This window comes from Serinus canaria, chromosome 1A, assembly GCF_022539315.1.
Source record: "Serinus canaria isolate serCan28SL12 chromosome 1A, serCan2020, whole genome shotgun sequence".
NCBI classification, from domain to species: Eukaryota; Metazoa; Chordata; class Aves; order Passeriformes; family Fringillidae; genus Serinus; species Serinus canaria.
In genome coordinates, this window is record NC_066314.1 from 45,840,757 (window position 1) to 45,858,457 (window position 17,701).

The 17,701-nt window shown below is 40.4% G+C and overlaps 2 protein-coding genes across 5 annotated transcripts in view; one reads left to right on the top strand and one right to left on the bottom strand.

The window, feature by feature from the left end:
- LOC103813633 (anoctamin-4) overlaps positions 1-17,072 on the top strand; it is a 235,008-nt gene extending 217,936 nt beyond the window's left edge. The window contains exons 31-35 of one of the 3 annotated variants that reach the window (XM_050969710.1): positions 435-587; positions 1,566-1,713; positions 4,149-4,268; positions 7,295-7,400; positions 10,305-17,072. In XM_050969710.1, the coding sequence (XP_050825667.1) occupies positions 435-587; positions 1,566-1,713; positions 4,149-4,268; positions 7,295-7,400; positions 10,305-10,496 (719 nt within the window). In that variant the 3' untranslated portion in view covers positions 10,497-17,072. The remainder of the gene's footprint in view (positions 1-434; positions 588-1,565; positions 1,714-4,148; positions 4,269-7,294; positions 7,401-10,304) is intronic. The other 2 variants (XM_050969708.1, XM_050969707.1) reach the window with 2 other exon arrangements.
- SLC5A8 (solute carrier family 5 member 8) overlaps positions 13,660-17,701 on the bottom strand; it is a 29,473-nt gene continuing 25,431 nt past the window's right edge. The window contains exon 15 of one of the 2 annotated variants that reach the window (XM_009086633.4): positions 13,660-17,591. In XM_009086633.4, the coding sequence (XP_009084881.2) occupies positions 17,460-17,591 (132 nt within the window). In that variant the 3' untranslated portion in view covers positions 13,660-17,459. The remainder of the gene's footprint in view (positions 17,592-17,701) is intronic. The other variant, XR_007776540.1, reaches the window with a different exon arrangement.

Here is a 17,701-nt window from a genome sequence, read left to right on the forward strand (position 1 = left end):
ATTTTCAAATTAATGGGAAATCTCATAATCTGAAAACCTACCTCTAGAAACTTAAACCAAATTTCAAACTGTTTCCATCTGAACTATTGAAAGGAATGTATTCATCCCTAATCTTTGCAAGTACTGAGAGATCCTAGCTGATGCTGGAGTAAAAATGTCCCTTTCTAAAAGCACAGTTTGTTCCCTTCAGAACTTCATTCCAAATTACAAAATTTAGATGGTGCTGTCCATTCCGGGGGCTTTTTATTCTTTCTTCTAACTTTTGACAAGGACTTGCTGTAAAACTGCCCCTAGACCATTACATAGTATGACATAATAAGAAGTGTCTGTATACTTTGTACATACAGCATATTTGCATACACTGTTTGGTATCTTAGACCTTGGGATTGGATCCTAACAGTTATCCTGTGATATTTCCTTTTTTTTTCCCCCAGTTCTTCAGTTTGGGTTCACAACCATTTTTGTGGCAGCTTTTCCACTGGCACCACTTCTGGCCTTACTAAACAATATTATTGAAATTCGGCTTGATGCTTACAAATTTGTTACTCAGTGGAGAAGACCTTTAGCTTCAAGAGCCAAAGATATAGGTGAGCTCTTTGTTAAGTGGAATTTGTTATATATGTGTGTTATTCATCAAAGCTTTGACCACTTCAAGTAAGAGCAGATTAAGGTATTTTCAGTCATCTTCCCAATTACTAATACAGCCCTTGATTGTTCAAAAAAACCTCAAGTATCTGATGCCAATCTACTTATGCAATTAATACTCTATATTGGAAAATGTCTTTTAATGATTTTCTGGAGGATTTAGCAGCCAAGGTGTAAAGTGTGACGCCTGCATTGCTGAACACAGGGTCCACACAATCCTGAGGCCATCCAGCCACACACTATTGCAAAGGATCTCTGAACTTATTTTGGCTACAAATCTCTTCTGTCCTTGCAGGATGCAAAAGCACAACACCTTTAGGAAGAACTCAAAAACAAATTCATCTGCCCAATGCTGAATCCCTGGTGCTTTCAGAGGGGTAAATAGGAAACCTCACCAACCAACTGCATTGCAAAGATCCATAGCCCACACCAAGAAATAGCAGAAGCTCAGGCTTTGTGCTCTTAGAGCATTCTAGCATGTGCCTAAAGTCTGATTAAAGCTTTGAATGAGAACAATGTGAATCTGTGGGTTCTGGCACAAGCCTGGACAACAGCCATACATGGTATACACTACAGGCATAATTTGTACAAAAACCAGTCATTAATAGAAGCACAGAAGAATACCTTTTTTCATGTTGATTCAAATGTGATTTCTCAAAATAAATTGCCTTCTAGCAAAGTTTCAGGGGCAATTCTGTCCCTCATTAAATCACTGGGTAGGTCTAACCTTCCCTTGGTGTGATTCACAGTGATGAGGTCTCACTGTTCAATAAGAAAATTTATTTTTACTCAGTGACCCTTGGATGAAAACTACATAAAAACACCTTGTGCAGTGGGGAAAGCTACTTCAGATCATGCAGTATTCCAGGCACTTTGGTTCTTGTTTTTCCTGGAGCAAACATGCTGTCCTTGTTGAACAGGCATCTGGTATGGGATCCTGGAAGGCATTGGAATCCTCTCGGTTATCACAAATGCGTTTGTTATAGCGGTGACATCAGATTTCATCCCTCGCCTCGTTTATGCTTACAAATATGGACCCTGTGCTGGCCAAGGAGAAGCAGGACAAAAGTAAGGCTTTTTATTTGGAGGGGGGAACAGATGTGCATGAAAATCTGCTCAAACAGGTGCAGTATTACTGTCTGTGTATGCTCTGATTCCACTAAACCAAAGGTACTGCTTGTGTCTAGGTGACAGGTACCAGACACCACCGGTACTGGTGCTCTGCATATTCCCAGAATGGGTTGCTGAGTGACTGTGATCCATGAGGTTACTTCAAGACAAACATGGCAGAGCTGTTTCAGAGATTTTGTGTGTGTGACAGGATGCTGCCCAAGCTGTACTTCCCAGCTGGTAGCACATGGATATAATCCTGTTTTTTTTCAGAAGCAATGCTTCAGAGATACAAATCAGTAAAGAATTATTGAGCATCTTACACTTGTACACTGGGGGGTATCCTGATGTAATATTCAGCATGTATTACTTTAAAAAGTAGTGTCTAGCAAGAGGAAGAAATTTCCAACTAATACATCAATATATACTCACAGAGAAAAGCAATTTGTTTTTCTTCTAAAACTAGAGTTCTTAGATTAAATCTTCCAGGAGACATTTGTGATCTGAATCCCTGCTGCCTAAGTGGATTTTCTTTCAGTGCTGCTAAGCACTGAGATTATATTAGCATGTGCACACTACCAGCAAGCATGAGATAGTTACTGCATGGCCACTTGTGAAATCTCAGCTGCTGGACTCTGGAAGGTCACTGAATCCAGCCAAACACGGACACAGTTTGCAAATGCCCTAGCAGTGCCATGAGCAAGGAACCCTGCAGTGCCAAGAAACCCAGGCTGAGCAGTAGACAGTGACAGAGAGCTTGCATTCTGCTATTGGACATGTGGCAGATTGATTTTTTTACTCCCTGCTGCAGAAAGTGAGTTCATCTGTTGCTGCTTCTCTGACATCTTTTGACTGTCAATGCATTTAATCATTCTGACAGAAGAAAGGCATCTGGTGGGGCAGCTCCTGATTAGCAGACCTGCTAACTCCTGTCCTGCAAGGATTTGGGTGCTTTGGCTGGGGCTAGGGAGGATCTTCTGTTTACTTTCATGAAGAATTCAAATCCCTTCAGGGGCAAAGTGGTCTGGTGCCAGTTGTTCCTGAGCATGTGCCTCTGCTCGTGCCATTGTAAAGATCTACAGGATGCTGGGGCACTGTAAGCAACTCTCATTGCTAAAGAAAGCATGAGGAAGGATTTTCTCAGAATCACTGTGGATGAAAAACAACACCTTTAGAAATGTTTCTCTCAAGACTCAAATATGACTCAGTGGCTTTGAAACAAGTTCTGCTCAGGGGAAGTAGATTGGCTCACAGTTTGGCTCTTATCTTCTTTTCACAAACCTCTAGTACAATGTTGTCACATTTCTGCTGCCTCTTTGAGTGAATTTCTAGATGAAGCTGTCAGGTAGTAATATTTTGAAGGAGCTAACCTGTATTTAAACTGATTATGTCAGCATTCTGAATAATGTTATTAGCAAGTAATATTACAAAAGCAGGAAGGTATTCAAAAATCCACAGGAATAGTGAGTTTTCTCAAATTCTGGGGTGAAGACCATCTGTTATTTAATGGCTCAAAAGAGAGAGGTACTCTTTTCTTTCAAAAAACATCTGTAACTATTAGATCTACATGACACACAATGATACTAGAAAAATACTGGAATTAAATTAAGTTCCAAGTGTAATCTATATGAAGACAAAGCCAGATGGTGTTTGAATATAATTTCTCAAAGACTGTAAAGTCCATATTTAGAAAAACCCAATCCAAACCCAAAATCCCCCAACCCTTACTGTGCATTATACTTTACACCAAGATAAGTAGTGTGCCTACACTTACCTGTGTTTGGGCAGTGCAGCATGAACAGCACAACACATTTTGGCCAGATCCCCTCAGCTTTGCTAACCCTAAACTTGAGCCTTCTCTTGACACCCACAGCCCTTCAACAGGGAACATAACTTCCCCTACTCAGTGCTCTCTAAATTTTGGCTGGCCCTCACAGTGTTCAGTCAAGCTGGGATCCTCTAGAATGGAGTTCCTCTGATTAACTGGACATTTTCTAAAAAGCTCCTTTTAAGTGTATTATCTTTCCATCTGATTTAGTGTCCCTTTGTGATAGTACCATGAGTGTAACAGTGGGAATATTTTGATTATCTTCCTGACCCTCCTCATTATTTTCACTGTCCCTATTGTTCACCATTTAGGTGACTTTTCAAAAGTAACCAGTCCCAATCTTCACCATTCCTTCTCCCATAGAAATCTACCATTGCTTCACTTCTATTGTTCATCTGACCTACTTTAGCATTTCTTTTATATTGCCTCAACATCCCTTTCAAATATTAATAAGCACCAAAACTGTGCTTTTGGATTTTATGAAACCCAAAGGACATCCTCCTGGGTACAACAGTTAATGGAAAAGCCTTGCTGTGTCCTGCTGACAGCATTTTGTCCCCTCTAGGTGTATGGTTGGCTATGTTAATGCCAGTTTATCAGTATTTCTGGTGTCTGACTTTGAAAACCGTTCAGAGCCAACATCAAATGGAAGTGAATTCTCTGGTTCACCATTAAAATATTGCAGGTAAGTTTCTGGTCAACATACTTCTCTGCTTTAGGACATTGAAATGGAGAAGCGTCATAATAAATCTGAAATTGAAACTAAATGTTAGAAGACAAAAATTTAAAGTTTTAACTGTGCTGTTCAGGGTCATGCTCTTCTTGGTACTGTTTGGCTGTTACCTGCATGATTCCTTCCTCAGATAAAAGAGAAGCCAAAAAGTTGGTATCTGGAGTGTGCTCCTAATGCAGGATTTTTATGGCGTCATAGCTTGATTCAGACACAATCATCACGGATAAATGTGGTATCAAAGGGCCAGTAATCAAATCAAATCAAATCAATCAGTCAAATCAAAGGGCCATTAATAGGTGCCTGATTACTTAGGTACCAGTGAGACCCAGTAGTGATGAGATGATAACACAGGACATGCACAGGAAGTCAGGGTTGCACAGGAGAGGCCACACTGAGGTATTTCACAGGTCTGACAGACATAAACAGGCTCTGTCATAAGCTGTCTTTGCAAAACCTCAAATCCAGCATTTCCAAACTGTGGAATTGGTAATGGGATTATGTCATTGCTTACTGGTGTGATTATTAGTAATAATCATATACTTGTGGTTGGAATCAAAGGAAGATGAGCAGTTAATTGTCTGCATGCCTTTGTCCTCAACAACAGATTGGAGAAATTGGAGTCTGAGAAAAGTCCGTAATGGCAGATTTGTACCTGAGTGAATTTCATGGCCAAAAACCCCAAGGGGCTACATAGAAGTCTTCAATAGTGTCCCAACCAAACAAATACAGCTACCATTTTTTTTTAATTGCAATGTTACATTACAATCATGAGACCTGGTAGCCTTTTAGCAGGTACACCTAGTCCCAATATTTTTCACTGTGAAGAATTGAAATCCTTTTATTTATGAGTGCCTAAAGAACCAAAGATACTCTGGGATACCACAAAGGTCTGTGATTCAGCAAAAGTCAGTGATACTTGCTATATTGCAATGTTTTTGTGAATAAGACAAATTTTGAGCATAATAAATGGGAGGAGGGGGTGGCATCAATGCTTTCATTTAAGACTGTTGCAACTTATTTGGCAGAAAGAGTATTCCAAAGCTGAATTCACCCCTGCAGCAGAGCCACAGTGAGAATATTCCATTCCACATAGTTTGCTATAGCATTATTTAATACTTTTTTTGTCGTTCTGACCATTCTCTTCCCCGCCTTCAATTCCTTTCTTCCCCAACTTCTAGCATGAAGTTGCTGCCCCTTAAATTTGATGATGGAAATCCCACAATAAAAAAAACAAAAAATTGTCTGCTCAATATCCCCTAAACAGAACACTATTAAATTTGATGTGATAAATCTCCAAAAGAGATATCTGTCCTTTTGGGAGACACTGAAATGTCATGTATATCTACCCTTGAAAGAAAATTAACATCTTTCTTTATCTGAATTTATCAGCTCCTTACCAAACTGCATTCTACTAAAGCATCAGTCATTTTAATTGCACTTCAGGACAGATATTGATAGGGAGTAAAGGAAATATCACATTCTACTGTGTAATAGTGTAGGCATTTTTCCAGGAAGGCAGTATGTCTGAAAAAAAGTCCCAGTTAACTTCTGGTTGTCTGGAACACAGATAGTGCTGTGCTAATCTGGTTGTTTATAAAAGATTTCCCCATTTTTTCATGTGTAAGAATGCATTCCTAGTGAGTTAAAAAAGAAAGAAAATATATACTCTGCCGGGACTTGGTCCAGGGATTTCTCTTTTTGGGATTCTTAGGATATTGTAAAACATCCTAAACTATGAAGTCAGAATGCTACTTGCACAAGGAAAGATCATCTCAGTTTTTAGGACTTATTCTAGAAACACTGCAATTTCTGAGATATTTGATGCTAACTAAGATGTGAAGACAGTTTATTTCAGTTTGTATAGCACCCTCTGCAATCTAAGAAGGTGAAGCTTCATGGAGAAATACAGATTGTCATAGAGATTAAATGACGTTTATTTCTTTTATTCATCTGCATTTTCATTAGTTTCTTTAAACTAACTTAGTGATCAACCTGTGTTATTTACTATGGTATTTTCAATATTTTTTTACAGTGGGTTTTCTGTCCCACCTAGGAAACAGATGATGAAGCGAACAATTTTTACACTACTTTTAAATAACATTTCCCCAGTTCTATTTTAGAATTAACAAACTGCTAGTAAAAATGGACTCTAGAATATGTGACTTAAAGAGATTCATAGTTTGTAAACACAATATTGGACTAGTCCTGGATCCAACTTTCCCCATAGATACCTACAGTTAAATTTTGGAGGCCTAAAGTCTTCCAAATAATACTGTGAGAGAAGACACTAGATCACTTTCTCTCGTGGTCCTCACCTCTTGATAGACCAAGAGGTGCAGTGCTGGCTCTGCTCAAGTCAGGATGAGTCATGTTTTACACCAGGGGTGGCCAACTAATTGATCAAGGGCCAGGTGGAATCCATGAGGCATTTTTACTGTCAGGGAGAACTGACAGGCTGACAAAACAGGGGACAATTATGGGTTCAAAATGTCCATGAATAAAGGGAATAAAATGTCCCTTAAATGAGCAGAGCATCCCACCCTTCTCCAAGTTCTGAGATGCCTAAAAGGTACATGTTGTGCTGCCAAGGGAGATGCTGTAGGGTCAAAGCTCCTCCCATCCTCTGTATTTGTCTCAGGGCTTTTCTTCAGACAGACACTGGTTTGGGTCCTTTGTACCCAATTTCCATTAGAACTCCTGGAGTGCATCTTCCTGGTAGGTTTCAGCTGAAAGTCAGTCCACCTGCATGAAGAGAAGTAAGTGGAGGTGATCAGCACACTTCTTTCCAAAGCAGGCACCTGACCTGAAGTCAAGCCCAGCCTTAGAAGCGAGCAGCATTAGGGTATCCTGTGCAGTTTGCACTGAGCTCATTTTTGGTGCAGAGAATGTATTGGCCAAGAGAAGACAAGTTTTGGGGTTGCCTTCACCCAGGCAGCAGTGCAGAGGTTGCTAACTCCCCCACTGTGCTTGTCTTTCAGGTACAGGGACTACCGGGACCCTCCGCACTCGCCCGTGCCCTACGGGTACACGCTGCAGTTCTGGCACGTCCTGGCAGCACGCTTGGCCTTCATTATTGTGTTTGAGGTCAGTGCCCATCCAGGTGGCAGAACAAAACCAAAAAGAAAACAAATTTCCCTCTGAAACTTTGCATTGGGCTGATCTATGATGGCAGCTGTTGAGGTGGTTTTTGTCTTAGTTTCTTCTGCTTATATTGTGCTTTGTATTCTCGGCTTTGTTTTCACAGGAATGTAGGTTCTTATAGAAAAGGGAAAATAACACTGAAAACTATATCAGTGGTTTGCAAAGAGGGGGAAATAAATGAAGCTTTTATTTACTTTTTTAGTAATTTGTCTAGGTTGGGAAGCCATATGCTGACTGTTGTGTGAGGGGTGAAGGAACATGAGAAAATATTAAATCTGAGAAACTGAGAAACAATGAGAGTTAAAGTTACAGTATTTACACATCTAGCTTTTTTTCTTTGTTTTTGTTTTTTTTTTAATGCCTTTCAGTCCTCCAGAATGGTTGGCATCACAAAGATGACGACAATGAAAAGGATTCAGTATCTTTGTCCATGTTCATGATGTTAGTTTTTACTGTCAGTAACTCGGTGTCTTTAAGGCAAACCAAAGGAGATAATACCAACTTCACATGACTGGTATTCCCATGCTGATTTTGAAAAAGAGAGCCAGAAGGGTAGAAAAATTGGATAGGATGATTTACCAAAAAAAAAAAAAAAAATTAGAAAATGCAGCTCATAAGACCTAATTTCAAGTACCTGAACATCCCCACCAGAATCCAGGAGCTCGACATCTCTCCAGCAGAAGAAGTTTGAAATGCCTTTTACACTGTGAAGAAGCCAAAGAAGGAACACATGATTTTAAAAACCATTTTACTCAATCTGCTGCTCTGAAATCATAGCAACAGGGCATTCAACACAGATATGGAAACTGTAGTCACCATTCTGGCATGTGGTGTAATGTTCATGAGCACATATTGCATCCTGACTCACAGAAGAGTGTAAATTCATTTTGAACTGAGCTTTCAACACACCTCTTTGGATAACACAACAGAAGCATTTATGTTAGAGCAAAGGTGGAGAAGAAGCATTTTCTAGATTATTATTTCTATACTTTGTGGCTCAGCAGAAGCCCAAATACTTCAGCAAATTCCCCATGATTGCAATTTTCAGACCTTCTCAGGTGAAGGAATATGGCACTGCAGGTTGGGCTCTCTTCTTCCTTTACACTGGGTAACTTACTAGCAGTTGGTTTCCAAGGAGATCATTTCTGCCATCATCTGTTCCACACTCAGGGAAATATTAAGGGAAAGAAAGAGAGAAAGACTTGATAGAGGCCTGCTGGGCTTAATCCCTTCTAGTTTCATGAGCAGTCAGTACTGAAAGTCAGGGTATGCATTTCCAAAAAGGACTACAAGAATGGTCTTGGCAGGTCAGCCTAAGAATTTTAAAGACTGAAGAGACTCTGGCCTCTTGATACACACTTGACATAAAGGCAGCCCAGTGTAGGCACAAAGGGAAGTGAGGCAAGAAAAGTGAGCCCTGTTCAAGTCTCAGTGTCCAACCAAATTTGTGATCTGTGGAATAACTTTTAGTGGTAGTGGGCGCATCTGAGTTGACTTTTTGCTTTGTCTCAACCAAAGCCATAGGCTGGCTCATATCTGCCTCCCTCAACATGAGCCACTCTGCTTATTGACACTGCAAACTGCAACTAACTACAACTATAACTATAACTATAACTATAACTATAACTAAACTATAACTATAACTATAACTATAACTATAACTATAACTATAACTATAACTATAACTTAGCTATATCTATGAAATCAAAAAGGTAATTGCAGCAGAAACCATGACCTATTTTTTTCTAAAACACTAAGGATTATATTGTGATTGCTGCAGCGCTTACAATAAAGATTGCACAAAGAGATGGGGGATTCAAGGAAGGTTTTTTTCATAAATTAAGTAACTGCCTAGACTCAGGCCCCTTTGTGGCACTCTGAGTGTGGTTTGTTTTGGATAACTTAACCTCCTTTTAAAACAAACAAAAGTATTTCCTATCACTGTAAAAGGAATTCTTTGTCCAGGCCAAACTGACAGAAGAGACTTTTTTTTCCTCTTTTTAGGTTTGGCAAAAAAACCCCCAACAATTAGAGTATTGTGAGTTTATTTAACATGAGGGAAGAGATTTTACATTCTCTTTTTACATTCTCTTTTCAGTGGCTTTCAAAAGAAGGGTTCTGCTTGGAGAAAAAGAAATACCTTTATTTCTTCAATCTAGAATGTATGTCCTTTCTGAGATGGAGGATTTTTTTGTTCCTCCTCTTAAGTGAAGTGAGTAAATCTCCAAGCAGCATTTTTGATCAAACAGAAAAGCACAATCCTCAGGTATCTAACTCAAGTTTTGCTGTGTCATGCCTAAAATAAGAGGGACAAAGGATCAGTCAACTTCTATTTAACTGTGGTGTTTGCTAAACAGGAGTATGTCTTTGGATAAGAGACACAGTTTAAGAAAAAGTCTTTAGGTTTTGTTTGTATAGATACATTACATTGCTCTTGTATAGATACACTACTTCAAATTTTGGTGTAAGTGTTTATGGCAACAGGAAAGTGTTCCATCATTTGAGCCTCCTCTTCCTTCAGAGCAGGAACTAATACCAGTACTAATACCAGGCTCTGTCCAAACAGCCTTACAGCAAATCATGACCTCTGAGCCTTGAACACACAGGTCACAGAACAGTTCTGAGGCTTTATTTTAACCCACCTTCTCATAATTTCTGCTGTGACCCACACTTCACTTGACTGGCTGGAGTTTTTGTGGGGAAAAAAACTTCATGGGTTTTTTTCTCTTAAAATTTAGTAACGGATTTAGTTTAAGCACAGCATCTGTCTGCATATCAGAAGATATGAAAGGTACTTGTTTTCTTCCTGAGGTTTTAAATTTTTCTTTCCTTTTTTTGTGTTCACAGCACCTTGTCTTTTGCATAAAGCATCTGATCTCCTACTTAATTCCAGATCTTCCAAAAGATCTGAGAGATCGAATGAGGAGAGAAAAGTACCTGATTCAGGAAATGATGTATGAAGCTGAGCTAGAACGTCTGCAAAAAGAGCGGAAGGAAAGGAAAAAGAATGGAAAATCTTATCACAATGAGTGGCCATGACAGGACGAGGAAGAAACTGCTTAAAAGAAAATAAGAACTCTTGTTTATAAAAAAAATCCTGGTTTTCTACAGCAGAGAGTGCACTGAAAGGAATAGTCAGTAATGTGTGCATTTAGCACATGTGTGCCCCTCTTCAACAGGGTGGATTTTGTCATAAGTCTTTTGAAATTAGAGGTGTTTCCAAGGCTTAGTCCTCTCCAGAGCTGATGTCAGCACAAGCACATCAGACCAATACTAAGTCTCTGCACTCTTGCCAGGAAGCTCCCAGGCCATGACTAAAACTCGAGGCCCTGAACTTCACAGCAGTTACACAACTTCCAGTGCTTTCCAGAACTTGGTGATCCTACGGCTCATTCTCATGAAGTTGCTACTTCCCAAGCAGTGACTGTGCCTTGGCAGCGTGGCAGTGTTTGTCTCTGTGTGTGGCCACCACCTGCAGCACGTGCATGGCAGCGTTGCTCTCTTCCACAGCAGACCCAGCTGCGTTAGTTTGCGTTTGCCACCAGTTAAGGTCACGTAGCTGGGCCATTTCCATTGCTCAACAATACTGAAGTATTATCTAGAAGGACATGCATGATCATGAGTCTGATCAGCTGGCCTGACAATGCTGAAAAATGTAGGCATCAGAAGTGCAGATAGCCAAGCCAATTGTGGCCAGAGGTATCTAGCTGTAGGGTCATTTATTTGGAAATGACGCTGTGAAAAGTTGGTAAGACGTGTTAAAGTTTTGAACAGTGCCTTTTCAGCTATAGGACTGTCTGGTGTATGAAGGAATCAGATCAGGTTAAGGCATCTTGCCCAGAACTGCCCATGGATTTGTGTTGCCAGATCATATTGAGGCTTAGTCAGGAATTAGGGTGTACTCACACACATGTCAGACAGTGTCTTAAAGACCTATCTGCCTATGTAAAACAAACAAAAAAAGAGACAGATGAACAAGGTGAGCAGAATAAAACACAGTCATCCAGAATATCTAGGCTTGTAGCACTTTTTGTATTCATCATTCCATTATCTATGAAGGGGTGGAGGGAAAACACAAAACAAAGACTCTGGTATGAAACAGCTTGGAATCCTTAATGCAGAGCAATTCTGCACAGGCTGCAAATGAGACTTGGGCAAAATAAGCCACTGTCAGTATCCTTTAGCAAATTCCTTAATATTGAGAAATTTAAAATTTCTGATTTAATTAAGACAGTCAAAATTTCCAGACTATTAACCCAAAAGAGTGGACTTGTAGCTTTGAAGACATCATAAGTGTTGGCTAGAGCAACATGAATCAAAATACTGAGTGTTGTGAAAGCTCTTCAATCAGTTGTTCCTACAAGTTATTCTGGAACTAATTTGATAGAAAGAGTAGAATTTGCCCTTCTGGACAGACCACACAATGCAAGATCCTACAGATGGACACGTCAAGCTTCCCATGACAACAGGACCTTTTGCACCAAGACAAATTAGATCTAGTAACTTTTTTCCACTGCAAAGGAAAACTCTGCTATTTGCATGAGAGGGGGGAGCTTTGACGAAAGGCAATATGACTTGAGGAAGGAGAAAGATGAAAGAAAACGTGAGCACCCTCCTCTCTGTAGCTACTGCCTGCCTGCACAAAAAAGCAAGGAATCTCCTCTAGTAGCAACCCTCCATCCTACCTGAAGAGGATAAATGACACAGCATCTCCCTTTTATCAGCTGCTCCTGGCCCAAGCCTGAAAGTCCCATGAGACAACAACATAATCACTGAAGGAATTTCAGGATTAGTCTGTTCTGTGGTGGCTTGGTGACAGACTGAGTGGGGAGCACAAGCAGTGGTTGTCTGGTAAATTCCTGACTAATGGGGAAGGGAATTGGTTCATCTTTGCTTCTGCTCACAGCAGCTGTGGACAGAGCCCACAGGACAGTGGGGAAATAGGAATATTTCTGTCTCTGTAAACAGGGGGTGGGGATGAGGCAGTGTTGACCTCCAATACACACATGCCAAATGGGTTAGTATTTACCATCCACCACCTACAGTTGCAACCTGGGAATTTTGGGACAGGATCGCTGTGCAAAATCATATTCAGACCAAATTCTCATGAAGAATTGGATTATTTTGGATACCCTCTGTTTAATGTCTAAACCAACAGATGACCAGAGCTTAGAAACTGTTTACTAAGTTGTAAAGTGAGACATGAGCCGTGCATAAAATCAGTGTCACCCACATGAGCAAAATGGACCTTTGCAAATCCCTGCAGTAAGATGCAGCTTTGTCAATTTAGATCTCAGTAACTTCGAGAACTGAACTGAAACACAGTAGAATATGAACTGACTTCCACTCCAGAGAAACCACTGCAATAAAATGTGCCAAAACAAATAATGTGCAGCAGAAATGCAATAGATAATAATTGCTTTTGAGAGTAGTTTTCAAGATAGCTGCATTAGGATGAATTTCCCTGACAACACATTGCTAGAAGATGTTTCTCGCTCTATTCTAAATGAGATCATGGGCTGGATGATTGCCAAGCTTGTGCTGAGTATGAGGCTGCAAGGGGCTCTGACCTCCCTGGCAGACCCTGAGTACAGCTCTGTCACTTCAGTTTGACCAGCCAACCCACTGAGGTTTCTCTGCTGCTGGTCTGATGAACAGATTTCCCTAGAGTCCTTCAGAGCTACATAGCAGAACACTCAGGAAAGATGCCCCCTTTTTATTTACTAGAATAATAAAATACAAATAATAGTATAATAATAAATGGAATTTTAATAGTCTCTGGAGAACTAATTTATGCCACTCTCTTCCTGATCTGATGATGTGTTTTGTTTAAATCTCCATGTGACAGTCCTGTATGTTGTTTACTTATTCCAGCTCCACAAGACCACTACCTTCAAGAGAATGAGAAAAAACTGCAACCTCAATGCATGGCACAGACATTTTACATAGCAAGCAGGACAGCACACATCAGAGGATTTACTGTGAAATCATCTTGCAATCAGCATAGGATTGTTCTCCGTAGGCCACTCTTGACAGCAGCATGTATTTCATGAGCAGTTACACACCAGTTTTTAAAACCAAGGAAAAAATGTATATTGGGACTGTTTTTCAGCCTGTTTGCTAAGTTTTTTGCATTCTGTCCCATGGTGGTTTTACAGATCTTAGAATAAAAAACATAAATGAACAACCTAGATACTCTGACAAAAGAAAAATCTAGGAATAGAACATCATCTACATTCAAGCCACCAAATACTACAACAGAAACCGTGTTTACAAATCAGTTCTTTTTTATTTTAAATCTTTCTGAGGGGAGTTACATTATTGACCATATATATTATATTTATATATATATATATATAAAGTATATAGAGAGATTGTTTATTTGTAAATAGAAAAATTCTATGGAGAAGAATGTCAAGTTTTCACACTTTAAAAAAAATCATCAACATAAAGCCATGTTTAATGCTTGTATAATGTGATGTAATAAACTTTAAAAATAAATTATGCACATGAAATATTTACTGCTTGTCATTCATGAGTTTCTTTCTGTTTACCTTATTTGTTCAGCAAGCAAACTGACCAGTCAGATAGAAGTAAAATTTAAATGCAGACCAAAAAGAGACAAAATCTGTCACTATTTTCTCTTTTTTTGTGTATTCACATAGTCAAATATTATTACTGTTGTGGTTTTATGGTTGGGGTTTTTTAATGTTTTTACTTAAACAGGTTCCTAATTGTTTTGTCTTGTGACCCTACCAGATGCTGCACATAATTTGGACACTGCGGAGTGTTCCCACTCCAGTGAAATGAGTCCGTTTTGAGCATCCCACATTTCTTCATCAGGAGAGCTTTTAACTGGGAGAGATGAAGGATCAGGGTGCAGGAGTATGGTGGAGACTCCAACAATTATCTTGCTTTTACACAGAGAAGGAAGGCCTTGGTTTAGAGTTCAGCTAGCAGAGGACAGTATATTTTCCCAAGAAAATATTACTGAAAATCAATTAATTGCTTTTATTAATGATGCTAATTAAGAAGAATATAGGAAAAAAGAAAGCCAAAAGAGTCCCTTTATAGCTCTGCAGCAGTCATGGGAGTTTAGATAGCAAGAAATGGGGCAGCTGCTTTGGTCACCTGCGAAGTGTGTAAGGGTGTTTGTCTCTAAACCTTAGCTCACAACAAGATATACTTCCCAGTGAAAATTCATCTTGATGTTATGATTGTGGACCAATAAAATCACCTGGCCCAAACTTTCACTTCATACCAAAATTTGAGTTAAATGTCTGCTCAGTGCTTAAATAGTGACTTCATCAATAACGGGGAGGTAAGATGGTAATTTATGTGTTTCCTCTGTTTTAAACAACTAAGTGAATTCAAAGCACGGAGAAGAAAACTACATTTTTTAAGAATGATAGCCAGGAAGATTAGTCATGAACAAAACAGGTAGAAGTAACAGATGATCTAAGGCAGCATCAACTACAGCAGAGTAATTTCAGCATAGAGTGATGCAGAAAGGACATGCTGGTGCTGTTTCACACAGCGGTGACCAGTCACCCTCTGGAGAAGCACATTCAGATGGGAATTCAGCATTTGGATTGGGAGGGCTGGAGCCATACTGGCAGGCACACAGACCAAGTGCTTGCTGCAGGGTTCTGTTCTTTGTTACAGCTTACTCTCTCTCACAAAGCACAGGTACACAGAGGCACACCAGTCCACTTCAGCACTCTGCAGCAGCGTGGAGGTAGCAGTACTTACCCTCTTTCAGATCTGTGGGCTGAAAGTACCAGGTAAGTATAAATTGTTATATTCCAAGGCTGAAGAAGTATTCCATAGCACAGAACGCAGTATCTGTTTCTGGGTCATGAAGACAAGGCACAAGGTTGAATGAGCTGCTCTTATCTTCTGAGACTTGAGAAGAACAGCCAGCTGATTCAGTCAATGGCTAATTGTCTCAGAGTAACTTAGATAGTCCCAAAACAGAGATATTCCTGTCCTGAATCCTAGAAGACTTTATTCAGGACTCTATAGTTTGTCTCAGATCTCAGATAAAGGGGCACAAGACATAACTCATGGGATCTATCCCACTTGATCACAGCCCTTCCACACAGTTGCTTTAGGCACTGACCTGAACCAGAGCTACAGCAGAGGGGGAAAGGGGCTGGCCCTAAACTCTGCACTGGATAATGCAAAAAAAAAAAAAAAAATGCTTCAGGAGGCATGGGGAAAGCCTGCCTCCACCACCACATGGTTTTGTGCTGGGTTAGCTGATGGAGTCATGGCCCTGCTGGCACCCACAGTGTGTCTGGCTGGCCTCTTCTCCTGGTCTTTTCCTTCGAGCCCATTTTTTCACCTTTGTTTTCTGATGCTAACAGTTTATCTTGCACAGTAGATCATCAAGTGTCCTCTGTCACAAGGGCACAGAAAAAAACAGATTTAGATGCTACAGGGCCCCAGTCAAGGTAACTAAGCTAGCACTGTGTCATTTTCCAAGTTACAGCAGCTCAGTACTTGCACAAATGCAGTACAACTTTTAGAAAGCCATTTAACACATGCAGTCAGTTTTTCACTTGATTCCCAAGCATGACTGCCTTCTAAGCATCACAGATCAGCTTTCCTGCAATGGCTTTAATTTTCCAACTTAATTTTGCTGCTGTAGAAGAGTTTTAAACATTCCTGTATAGTCATAGTAAAAGTTTGAAGCACAAAAAAACCACAGTGGGTCAGTCTGTTCCCCTCTGTACCCAAAAGCAAGCAGGAGAAGAAAGCAATGGGGGTTTTCACCCTCCCAAAACACCAGCACAGGGCATGGTCTCACATGGATGAGCTGTTAACCTTCTCTTGGCAGCCCCATCAGAGGATAGGCCAATCCATAAGCCCTGCAGCCCTGGAGAAGCCTCCACCACGTGACATCGTTTGTGATCCCTTCTCCATGCCGGAGAATTGTGCAGGGGGCTCTGCACACCTGCCAAAACACAGTATGCACTTGCCTGATCTGAACCAACCTTGAACATGAATCCCCAGAGTGAAAACAAGAACTCCAAGAACACAAAGGACTAAGAAAGTTTCAGCTCATAGCTGGAGAGAACTGCTGTGGCAAATGCAGATGCAGCCTTCACTCTTGTCCAGTACAGCCAAAAGGGAATCTTCTTTATGAACACCTCTGCTGCACTGTGCCCAGCCCAGTGCAAGAACAATCCTAGGCCAGCAAGCTGGGCATGCAGCAGAAGGCTGCTGTGGTTCTGGTCCATGGCACTGAATAAAAAGTGTAAATAATTATTTCCCTCATGAGGACCAGCTCTGTAAGGGCAAGACAGAGCAAAACAGGGAGATAGGGCATGAAAGGAAAGACAGTACTGACTCTTGCCTCTACCACCACCAAAGGCACTCTTGCAGCTCCCAGCAGTGAGCACAGAGGAGAAGGTGCAGGTAGCCAAGAAGTAAGTGGGTTAAAAAAAACATAGATGACAAAACCTGCAAAATAAATATGCTCACAGAATCAGTTCTACAGACTAACCAGATAGCACTAAATATACCTTCTATACAAAAAAAAAAAAAAAAAGACCCACTGTTTCTTGCAATCTGATAAGGTCCCACACCCCAATCTCTTCATACTTTCAATGCCTTAAAAGAAAAAAGAAAAAAAAAAAAAATCAAGCCAGAAAAACAGCCATGTCTGGGTGAACGGTACTCTTTCCAAACAAAAAATTCACTCTGAGGGTTAAATGAGATTAAAAGCAGATATTTTCCAGGAGGCTCAAAAATATCAGGCAAATATTTCACATAGAAACATTGCTTTAGGCTCTGTCACCAAGAACCAGAGAGAGTGAGGAAGCACAAGAAAAACCTGATTCCTTTCTTGACTAATGTCAAGGTCATGCAAAGGTGATAGTGCCACAAAGCTCAGTAGATGCCTGCCCATGACCCCAGCAGAGCTGACCCATAACAGGAACATCAACAGTGCTTGACATGAACAAAACTGTCCTCATGGGCTGACATGGCCTTGTGTCATATGTGAAGACCATTGGCTTTGTTCTTGTCACTTGCAACATCCATTTCAATGTGGCTAAATGCAGGGTTGTCAGTTCCTTCGTCTGCCATGGTAAATGGTTTCCAGTTCAACACTTCCACTTTCTCTGGCTAAAAAAACAAAAGACAAAAGCCATGCTGTGAAAAAGAAGTAACAGTCTTCTTCTCTTTGACCTCTCTTTGGCCAGCAGAGTCTGGCCTGACATGCAGGGCTGCCTTGC